The sequence below is a fragment of the Erinaceus europaeus genome, chromosome 21 (genome assembly GCF_950295315.1).
Source record: "Erinaceus europaeus chromosome 21, mEriEur2.1, whole genome shotgun sequence".
Lineage (NCBI taxonomy): Eukaryota > Metazoa > Chordata > Mammalia > Eulipotyphla > Erinaceidae > Erinaceus > Erinaceus europaeus.
In genome coordinates this window covers 29,773,228-29,784,158 of record NC_080182.1, presented here as the reverse complement: position 1 = coordinate 29,784,158, position 10,931 = coordinate 29,773,228, and the positions used below count along the sequence as shown (strand labels likewise).

At 59.6% G+C, this 10,931-nt stretch overlaps 1 protein-coding gene across 2 annotated transcripts; it reads right to left on the bottom strand.

Moving 5' to 3' along the window:
* Window positions 1-667: 667 nt before the first annotated feature.
* PRRT3 (proline rich transmembrane protein 3) lies at window positions 668-9,506 on the bottom strand. 2 transcript variants are annotated; one of them, XM_060180730.1, is made up of 4 exons: window positions 9,120-9,506; window positions 4,975-5,945; window positions 4,638-4,793; window positions 668-2,570 (listed from the first exon to the last, which is right to left on the bottom strand). In XM_060180730.1, the coding sequence occupies exons 2-4, from the start codon at window positions 5,888-5,890 to the stop codon at window positions 895-897; spliced, it is 2,748 nt and encodes a 915-aa protein (XP_060036713.1). In that variant the 5' UTR covers window positions 5,891-5,945; window positions 9,120-9,506; the 3' UTR covers window positions 668-894. The 2 variants fall into 2 exon arrangements, with proteins under 2 accessions (XP_060036713.1, XP_060036714.1); XM_060180731.1 differs by lacking the exon at window positions 9,120-9,506 and adding an exon at window positions 8,720-9,005.
* Window positions 9,507-10,931: the final 1,425 nt, after the last annotated feature.

Below are 10,931 nucleotides of genomic sequence, written 5' to 3'. Positions count from 1 at the left end.
ACTACAGGGCTAGGAGATAACTCACGCGGTAAAGCATGTGCCTTGCTGTGCATGAGAATGCAGTTCAGGCCCTGGCACCACGTGGGCACCATGGGCAACACCTGGGGAAGCTCCACAGATGATAATACTCTGCTGAGATGTCGCTCCTCTTTCATACTAAAAAGAATGAAGAAGCTAGCCTGGGAGCAGTGGAATCAGGCACTTGTAAAATTAAGCAGAAATTAAAAATTGGGCCAGGATAATGACTTCACTGGAGAGTGCACACACGGGGCCCCGGGTCCCAGCCCCTGTGAGCATAGGCAGTGTTAACAAGTCACAGGTGTGTGCCCTGCTTCCACTTGGGCTGAATTAATTGGTGGGCAGCAGGCTGGGCCTGCCCAGAAGAACTATTATTTTTTATATTTTTCTTTTTTTCACCGGAGCAATGCTCAGCTCTGGTTTATGTTGGTGCAGGGGATTGAACCTGGGGCTTTGGAGCCTCAGGCATGAGACTCTTGCATAACCATTGTGCTGTCTACCCTCTCCCAAAACCGTTATTTCTAAGGCCAGTGAGGGCCTCTCCTTGGGAATCTGCCTTCCCAGCGTGCAGAAGAGTAGGAATTGTTGGGGGGGGGGGGGGAAGGACAACAACCCCCCACCCAACACAGGACCCTGGTGCAGCCGAGAGCCAAGTCCTAAGGGTTTATTTCTTTGGCACGAAGAGGACAGACAGTCTGGGCAAGCGAGCTTCCCCTGTCCACTGCGGGGAATCCCGGTCCCCAAACCCGTGCGTGTCCACCCTGTGCTCAGCAGAAGTCACGGCCCCTGTGCAAAATGCAGACAATAAAAAGCAAACCCAAGGCACCGCGGGGGCGCCCAGCGCGGTGATCAGCCAGCGGTCAGGGTCCCGCGTCCTCAGAGGTCGATGGTGTCGCTGGAGGCGCTGCGGGAGTCGCAGCGGCGGGGTTCCCCTGCAGGCTCCGCGGGGCGCGCCGGGGCGGGCGCGGGTGCAGGCAGCAGCTGCACGGTGCTGGGCAGCTCGTCCAGGGGCAGGCTGTCCACCGACGACAGCCCGTGGCGCCACGGGTTCCAGCTGATGCGCAGCGAGCCCCGCGAGCCGCTGTCCAGCGAGCTGCCCGATGCCGCGCCTCGGGCCGCTTCCAGCACGTGCGGGGGCACCGGGCCGCGCGGGCGCACGTCGCTCAGCGAGCGGCAGCGGCCCCGCAGCCCCGCGGCGCCCGCGCCGTCCTGCTCGGCGTCCGGATGGCTGCCACGGCGCGGCCGCAGCGCGCCCCCCGGCGGCGAGGAAGCCAGGCCGCAGCGGCGGAACACGCTGTCGTGCACCAGGTGCTCGCGGAACAGCGCCGCGTCGATGCTGCGGCTCAGGTTGATGGGCGACGGCGGCCGCAGGTCCAGCTCACTGAGCGATGGCTCCGCGGCCCCGCCGCTGCTGCGGGACAGCCCCGCGCTCGCCGAGCCCCAGGGGTCCGAACCCGCCGCGCCCGGCTCACGGATGAGGCTGCGGTTGACCGCCAGGCTGCCCGCGCCCCCGGGGCCCGCGTAGCAGTTGTTAGGGCGCTCGGGTACCTCGCTCTTGCCCGGCGGCACAGGGCAGGCCAGGCGCAGCAGCTTGGCCCAGCAGGCGTGCTCGGTGGGCGGCCGGGGCCTGGCGGCGGCCACCGCACCCAACGCCAAAACCAGTGCCCAGCCCAGCTCCAGCAGGCGAAGCCAGAAATGCACGGCCCACCAGGCCCAGGAGAAGCGGCCCGGGCGGCCGGGGCCCGGGTAGAGCCAGAGCGCGGCGGCCAGTTGCAGCCCGGCCGCCAGCAGCCCCAGCGCGCCCGCCACGGCCAGCAGGCGCGGCCCCGGGACCGAGGAGCGCGCGCGCGCGCCCTGCAGCAGGCGGCGGCGACACAGGCACAAGGTGCCCAGCGCCACGGCCGCGCCCCAGGCGCACGAGCAGCCCTGCGCCAGCACGTTCAGCACCGGCCGAGCGCACAGCACGTCGGCGCCCAGCAGCCCCGCCACGTGGAGCAGGCCGGCGGCGGCCAGCAGCGGGGGGCTCCGCAGCGGGGCGGGCAGCCCGGCGCCCAGGCCCAGCACGGCCAGCGCCGCCAGCGCCGCCAGCAGCAGCGGGAAGGGCGCGTCGTAGAGCGCCAGCCCCGCCCGTGCGCCCAGCCGCGCCCGCGCGCCGTACGGGTCGGCCAGCAGGTAGGCGGAGCGCAGCATCGACGCCACCAGCACCAGCGCGGCCGCCACCAGCGCCAGCCGGGGTCCGGCCGGGGCGGCCGCCAGCGTGGCCAGCGCCAGCAGCGCGGGCAGCAGGAAGAGCGCGCCCGCGCCGTACACGTGCAGCTCCCAGGACAGGTGCAGCACGCGGCGCAGCGGGCCCCAGCGCAGGGGCGGCGCCGTGGCGTTGGCTAGGGGGCCGGAGGCGGCGGGGGCCGAGGCCGAGGGCTCCGGGGGCGGTGGCGGGCCCAGGGCGCGCTGCGTGGTCACCCGCACGAGGCCCCGGCGGGTCGTCGAAGGGGCCTGCACCGGGGGTGCCGGAGGGTGGCTCTGGGGGCGCCCCGCCCACTCCTCGGCGTCATCTGCAACAGCAAGAGTAGGAGAATGGCCGTGGGCCCTGGGGGTCAGGGTTCGAGCCCCTAGGACCCACCTGCAGGGGGGGAAGTTTCCGGGGGTGTAAAGCAGCACTTCTCTCTCTCAATCTGCCCCTCTCCTCTCAGTTTTTCTGTCCTACCCAATAAACAAGACATAAAAAGTGTTTTTTGTTTGTTTGTTTTTAAACATAATGGGGCTGGGTGGTTGCGCACCGGGTTAAGCACACACAGTACCCAGCACTAGGACCCAGTTTTGAGCCCCCATCCCCACCTGCGGAGTGTGGGGGGGGATTCACTAGCTGTGAAGCAGTACAGCAGTGCGTCTGTCTCCCTATCTGCACCTCTCCTCTCAGTTTCTCTCTATCCTAACCAATAAATACGTCAGGGACTGATGCTGGTGCACCTAGTTGAGTGAACACATTACCATGCAAAGAATCTGGGTCTGAGGCCCTGGTCACCACCTGCAGAGGGTACATTTTACAAGTGGTGAAACAAGTCTGCAGGTGTCTTTCACTCCCTCTGTATCCCCCCCTCACCTCTCAATTGTTCTCTGTCCTATCAATTAAAAGAAAATGCATTTAAAAGGGAAGGGAAGGGAGACTGGGGAGACAGCATCATGGTTCTGCAAGATTCTCCTGTCTGGGAGGGAAGGTCGCTTTGCAGGCGGTGAAGCAGGTCTGCAGGTGTCTATTTTTCTCTCCTCTCTGTTTTCCCCTCCTCTCTTGATTCCTCTCTGTCCTGTCCAACAACAACAGCTATAACAACAATAACAATCACAACAAGGGCAACAAAATGGGAAAAACAGCCTTGAGGAGCAGTGGATTCGTAGTGGTGGCACCAAGCCCCAGTGATAACCCTGGAGGCAAAAAAAAAAAAAAAAAGATTCTCCTGCTTGGGGCTGCGTGGCCCCAGGTTCAACGTTCCCTAGCACCACCATCTGCCGGAACTGAGCAGGGCTCTGGTCTTTCTCTCTGTGTCTTCCTCTCTCATTAAAATAAATAAATAGGATGGGAGTAGATAGCATAAGGGTTCCGCAAAGAGAGCCTGAGGCTCCAAAGTCCCAGGTTCAATTCCCTTGCACCACCATATGCCAGAGCTGAACAGTACTCTGGTTGAAAAAAACAAAACAAAAAAAATAAGTAAATAAATAACAGAAACTACTTAGAGGAATTTATCATTAAAAAAGAATAGTCATGGCTCCCTAGTTAGGCGGGGACGCACCTGGATAGTAGGCCTGATGGCAGCGTAGTCAGGGTGAGTGTTGAGCAAAGTGTCAGGCACCCCACTTGTCAGGAACGATATACCAGCCGACCAGGAGGTGGCGCAATGGATGAGGTGCTGGGCTCCCACCCGACACCACATGCGCCAGAAAGATGCTCTCCCCTTCCCACCCCTTCTTCATAAGTAGGTAAATAAATTTTTTTAAATATTTTTTCTTTTTTTATATTTATTCCTTTTTGTTGCCCTTGTTTTATTGTTGTAGTTATGTTGTTGTTATTGATGTTGTTGTTGTTGGATAGGATAGAGAGAAGTAGAGAGAGGAGGGGAAGAGAGAGGGGGAGAGAGACAGACACCTGCAGACCTGCTTCACTGCCTGTGGGGAGCTGGGGGCTCAAACCGGGATCCTTATGCCGGTCCTTGTGCTTTGTGCCACGTGCACTTAACCCACTGCACTACTGCCCAACTCCCAAGTAAATAAATCTTAAGGAAAAAAAAAAGCCAGCCACATGGACTGCATATTTGACTCATCAGGAAATGATGAACTGAGTTCCCTGCAGTGGGGTCTAAACATCTGAATAATAACTAGCAAGCTTCTACCACTCCTGGAACTCTTTCTTTCCTTTCTTCCTCTTTGTTACAGATAGAGACAGGAAGGAGAGAGAAACAGAACAAGAGTCACACAGCACTGCCCCACTGCAACAGGCCTGGCCAGTCCCTCTAAGGAGCTGTCTGTCCCATTCCCCACCCCTCCATTCACTGCCCCCCTTATATCTCCCCCAGGCTTCTGGTTACTAGACTGGGAACCTCATACCCAAGCCCCCACCACGCCCTTACCTGGCTTCAAGGCCCCCGCAGGGCTCTCTGTGTGGTTCGGAGCTGGTCTGGGCTCCAGCATGACCGGAATGAGAGTCCTGGGGGTGCCTGGGTGCTCCACTGCCCCTCTCACCCGCTGGGGGGAGATGGGTTCCTCCCCATTCATGGCTGCTACTTCTGAAATGACAAGGGCAGTCACCAGCTCACCTAGCCCACCAGCCAAGGCCCAGCGGGGAGTGGGGGGGCACGGTCACCCTCATTGGCCAGAATGTGGAAAAGAAGACCCAGAGGTCACACAGAGCTGGGTCACACTCACCCTCCCTGCCCACTCAGCACCCCACTCCACCCCCAGACCTACCTGGTTTGGAGTCTTCCAGAGCCTCTGAGGTTGGGGACCTCAAGGTTTGGGATCTTGGGGGACCCTCACCATCAGGAGGGTTGGTCTGTGTGGGTGAAGGGATTGGAGGGCTGTCTTCCCAGGGCTCCCCACTGCCAGCCTTCTTGGGGGACTCCACAGGCAGCTGATCAACAGGAGGAAGGCTTCTGGCCAGTGCCAGGTCCGGCTGGGGCCCAGGCTCCCAGGAGGACACTGCCCCAACAGGGGGCCCCGAGCCAGGGCCAGGGGCTGCCAGGTCCTGCTGGGTGAAGGTGGGGGCTCGAGCCACCTCCAGGAAGTCCCCCTGGCTCCCACCTAAAGCATCCAGTGCTGATATCTTAACAGTAACAGGGTGGGGCCAGAGAGTATGGGCAGGGCCCTGGGACCCCAAGGGGGGAGTATCTTGGACCCCAACTTCAGCCCCCAGCCCCTCTTCTCTGGATGGCCCCTGCACTGCAGGCTCCCCTGGAGAGGGAGTAGCTGTGCCCCCCCCAGACTGGAGTCTGGGAGTGCCAGGGGTGATGGAGAGGTGGGGGGCCCTCACTGGTGGAGGGGCTGGTGCTTCTGGCTCCGGGGGTCCTGTCCAACCCTGAGAACTGGGTGCTCGTGCCATCTGGAGGTCATAGGTCATGGAGAGCCCCTCTCTTGGAGCCCCAGGGGCTGCCTTAGGGCCATGCAGCACCGGGTCCAGGGGAACAGAGGAGTTGGGAGAGCTCCTCTCTTTGTGCTGCACCCAGAGGAAGTCCTGTGCCTGGGGCTCCTCGCCTGGCGGGACAGGGTGGGCTCCCGGGGCCTCAGGTGGCCAGGGCAGATCCTGGCCCAGTGCAGGGCCAGCCGCCAGGGCCAGCAGCAGCAGCAGGAGCCCCCAGGGGGCGCCATGCCGGAGACTAGAGGCCATGGTCCCCTCAGAGGCTGGGTCCTCGCCCTCCACTTCCGGTCCTCACTGGACAAGCCTGCAGAGAAGCAGAAGGAAGGGTGACATGGGAGGGTCTGGGTGCCCATGGCTGCCCCCCCAAGTGGTGCAGGGGAGACAGAAGATCAGCAAGAGGCAGTAGCTTCTCCCTCACTGCTTCCTGTGCAGCCTCTCGGGCTGCCCACAGTACCTTTGCACACTGCATTTCTGGCCAGGCCTCCTGCCCTGCTCCCTAACCTGTGGCTCCCCACTGCCCTCGGGAGCGTGTCAGCTGCTCTCCTGGTCTCCCAAGGCGAGGCTGCGCACCTCTCCCCCAGCACCTACTGGACTGCTGACACCCCACCTCTGCTTCTGCCTGTCTTGCCTTCCCTGTGACAGGCTGAAATCCTATTCTGTAGGGCCAGCAGTATCAAGTGAGGGAGAATGGGGGGAAGATGGGGAATCAGGCCCCTGCCTTTGGGGAGCACCCTGGGTTGGAGCCCCCGAGGCACCTTTGCTGAGGTGTCTTCCCTTCTCTGCATACTGGTTTTCCTGGCAGGAAAATGGGGACGAGCCCAAAGGGACCACAGAGACAGGTGGAAGGCCTCTCCAGCCAGCCCCCAAATAGGAGTGTCAGAAGCATGACAGCTGGGGGGCATGACACCACGTTGTGGTGCACCCGATTAAGCGCTCACGTCACAGTGCAAGGAACCAGGTTCAAACCCCTGGTCCCCACTTGGAGGGGGGAAGCTTCATGAATAGTGTAGCAGGGCTGCAGGTGTCTCTCTGTCTCTCTCCCTCTCTACCTCCTCCTCTTCTCTCAATTTCTCTCTATCCAATAATAAATACAAAGATTTAAAAAGAAAAAAACATTTTTAAAAAGTCTTCTGCTCTCCCACGGCCAGGAGGAGGCCTTTCCCACAGCCAGCCTGAACTGTTTCAGCAGAGAGGGGCCAGTGCTGGGTGCAGGCCCAGAACAAGGTTGAGAACAGGCTGCCCAGTGCCCTCTGTCCTTCCAGAGAGAGAGGCGATTCTTTACAGAAGGCATATGGGTGAGGGAGACAGCATAATTGTTACATTAAAAAATCTCTCATGCCTGAGGCTTCAGAGTCCCAGGTTCAATCCCCCGCACCACCACCAGCCAGAGCTGATCTGTGCTCTGGTAAAATAAATAAGGCAGGTGGGCTTCAGAGAAAATAAAAATGGGTCGGGGGGGGGGCTAGGGTGCACTACCCAGGGCCACCAGGAAGGCCTCTCTGAGGTGTCATCTAGCTCAGTGCTGGCCAGGGAGGAGTCTTTTCAGGCTGTGGAGAAGCATTTAGCAGAGAGAACAGCGTGCAAAGGCCCTGAGGCAGGAAGGAGTCAGGTGAACTCCCACTAGAAGGAGGCCACCTGGCTGGAGAGAGGAGGAGGAGAAAGAGATACTATTGGGAGGGTGGATGGACTCAGTCCCCAGGACGATCCTGGATTTGATTCTGAGCCACACCACACTGGAAGCCAGCTGAGAGGTGAAGCAGAGGAGTGAGAAGGTCTGAGACAGGTTTTAATGGGGGAAAGAGGCCAGTGTAGAAATCCACAGAGGACCCCACCTGCAGGGGAGTCACTTCACAGGCGGTGAAGCAGGTCTGCAGGTGTCTACCTTTCTCTTCCCCTCTCTGTCTTCCCCTCTTCTCTCCATTACTCTCTGTCCTATCTAACAACAACAACATCAACAACTACAATAATAAAACAACAAGGGCAACAAAAGGGAATATATATATATATATATATATATATATATATATATATATCTCCACGGAGGACATGTGGTGTCTTGTTTTGGCTCATAGGCTCCTCCTCCAAGAAGTCTTCCTGGTCACTCTGTGCAGTCACCTCCCACCTCTCCGGGCAGTGGCTCCTTCAGGCCATACCTACATCTCTCATCTCCTTTCTCTTGCCCTCCCTATGGGCCTGACCGCAGGAGGACAGTCCAAGCTTCCTGCTCTGAGCCAGGAGTGCAGAGACCTCAGGGCCAGGTGAGGTGACCCTACTGTGTTTAGGGACAGAAACCCAGCAGCCCCTCTCCCCTCTGGGAGGCAGCTGTGCTGAGCTCCCTGGTGCTTAACCCTTGGGGGCTCTCAGGCCCCCTGAGGCTGAGGACGTGGCCAGGTGCTCTGGAAAGCCCCTGAGATGCATCTACCCCGTTCTGCCTTGAGCCTCGTTGGTTCCTCTCCAAGGTCCACCGAGTCCCAGGCCCGGCCCTGGCCCAGTCTAGTCCTGGGGACCCAGAGAGGCCCGGGACCAGCGTGGGAAGTAGGGGGACCTGGGAGGGCAGAATGGCAGGGCCCAATACAGCTGGTGAGTGCCCGCCCCCACCCCCACCCCCCACCCCGCGCCCTTATGGGTTGGGGTCTGGCGCTAAGCTCAGGACACAAGCAGGTCCTGAGATGCCCAGAGAGGCTAAGCAACCTGCCCAAGGTCACACAGCCTGTGGAAGGCCACCGCAAGCCACCAGGCTCATTCTGCAGAGGGGGTGGGGGGAGAGTTGAGCTGGGCTTTGCACAGCGACAGGCATGCCATCTGCTCCCCTCCCCCCGAGATGTGGGCAGCGAGGGGGCTGCCTAAGCCTGGCTTCCCCGGCGGGAGAAGCTGGGGGTGTCGGGGGGGGGGGATCCCTGCCGCAGGCTCCGGAGAAGGGGGAGGGCGTGGGTGAGCTCCTTGCCTGGCCCCGCGCCTTCCCGCAGTGTCCTGGGAGGTTGGGGGCGCCGGGCGGCCCTGCTGCGCGCCCCAGGGAGGGGGGGGGCAACCCTCTCCGAGCTCCGCATCCCCCTCCCGCTCACCTGCGCCCCCGCTCACCTTGCGCGCCCGCAGCATCCAGACTCAGGCTCGGCCAAGCGAGCCTGGCGCAGCCGATCGCAAGCCCGCCCACCGCGCTGAGCCCTCCCCCGGCCTAATCCGGAGCCCGCAGCCCTGCCGGGGAGCCACCACCTCCGGACGGACACCGTGCTTGAAGCCCCCTACCCCAACGCCCGGCTCGTGGAGCTCGCTGCCCTGATCTCTCTCTAACCCCACGCTTACTTACAGAGGGGTCTGTCAGGCACATGCATCTGTCTGGCCATCCACCGGTCCATGCATCCATCCACACTCACCCACCCATCCACCCACCCATCCATCCATCCATCCATCCACCCACTCATTCATCCCCTCCCCGACCCCACAGACCTCCTCCCCCCAGGCCTACTGGCAAACTACCCACCTACAGCTGGATGGCGGCCCCCAGCAGGTTCTCAGCGCAGACTGGCGTCTTTTAAATAGCAATGAGCTCATACTCGGCGAGTGGGCCCAGAGCCGGCCTCTCCCCCCTTCCCTGCGCAGTGAGCCAGCCTGCCGCATCTTTCCTGCAGAGCTGCCGGCGGCCATCTGATCTCTGGGAGCCGGAGCTGCTCGGCTCTCCTGTCCCCAATCGGCGCCTGCCCGCTGTTCTCTGCGAGCCTGGCCTTCCGCCAGCCCCCCTCAAGCGCGCTGCCTGCCCACCGCTTCCTCCAGGCAGCCGGGCTGGAGCTGGGTGGGCACCGGGCATGCTGTCACAGCGCCCTGAGGACAGCTGACAGGCTGCCTGTCCTGCGGGGCGCCGGCGCGGGGAGCTCAGTGCTCCTTGCAAAGGAGGGAGCTGTTGGGGGGGAGGGGGTGGGGCTGCCTGCTTGAGACACCCAGGGGACTGTGGTGCCTCTTCTCCCTCCCTCTTTCTACCTGAAAAGGTAGACTCATGGACTGGGCGGACTGCATAGTAGCTCTGGGAAAGACTCTCCTGCCTGAGCCTCTTAGGTCCCAGGTTCAACCCCCAGCATCACCATCAGCCAGAACTGAGAAGAGCTCTGGTTTCTCTCATTCTGTATCCCTCACTCATTAAAAAAGAAAGAAAGGGGCTGGTTGAACACACATGTTACAGTGTGCAAGAACCCAGGTTCAAGCTCCTGGTCCCCACATTCAGGGGGAAAGCTTCACAAGTGCTAAAGCAGAGCTGCAGGTGTCTCTTTGACTCTCTCTCTGTATCTCCCCCTTCCCTCTCAATTTCCAGCTGTCTCTATCCAATAAATAAAGCTAATAAAATTTTAAAAGAGTGCTTTGGGAGGTGGCACAGTGGCCAAGGCACTGGACTCTCAAGCATGAGGTCCTGAGTTTGATCCCCGGCAACACATGTACTGGAGTGGTCTGGTTCTTTCTCTCTCTCGCCTATCTTTCTCATAAATAAATTAAAATTTTTTAAAAATTTTAAAAGAAAGAAAAATAAAGCAGACTCACAGCAGTCAGACCCTGGTGACAATGGACAGTGAATGAATGAATGAATGAATGAAGTAGACTGTTTATAGAGTGCCAGAGATGGAACCCAGATCTAGCTTTATTTTTTGCCTCCAGGATTATTGCTGGGGCTCAGAACTTGCACTATGAATCCACTGCTCCTAGAGGCCATTTTTTCCCATTTTTTGTTGCTTTTGTTGCCCATGTTGTCATTATTATTATTATAAGTACCGAATGCTGACCGATTGTGCGACTGGAGCTCCGTGTTATTGTTATTGTTATAGCTATTGTTGTTGTTGGAAAGGACAGAAAGAAATCGAGAGAGAAGGGACAGACAGAGGGGGGGAGAGAAAGATAGACACCTGCAGACCTGCTTCACCGCTTGTGAAGCGACCCCATGCAGGTAAGGAACTGGTGGCTGGAACCGGAACCCTTACGCCCACCCGGTCTCTGTGCTTCGCGCCACATGTGCTTAACCCATTGCGCTACCACCCAGCCCCCGAACCCAGATCTTTCTATAAGCATTTATTTCATCGGCAGGGAAGCCAATGAACCAGAGCATCATTCTGACATATGCAGTCCAGGGATCCAACGTGGGAGCCCCACACATGCAACTCCTGCCCTCTGCCCACTGCATCAGGAACCAGGCCTGCCCCCCTGCTGGGCTGCCCCCAAACCCCTGAGGAATGCAACAGCCCAGAGACATTTCCAGGGGAAGCCGTTTATTTATATTCAAGTTGACGATTGCACTTTAAGCAGCGCACATGGG

Coding starts and splice junctions, on each gene's coding strand:
- PRRT3 (XM_060180730.1), bottom strand. CDS start 5,890: ATGGCCTCTAGTCTCCGGCATGGCGCCCCCTGGGGGCTCCTGCTGCTG. Junction 4,794..4,974: donor TCTGGAAGACTCCAAACCAG/GTAGGTCTGGGG, acceptor TTGTCATTTCAG/AAGTAGCAGCCATGAATGGG. Junction 2,571..4,637: donor TGCGGGGGCCTTGAAGCCAG/GTAAGGGCGTGG, acceptor TTGCTGTTGCAG/ATGACGCCGAGGAGTGGGCG.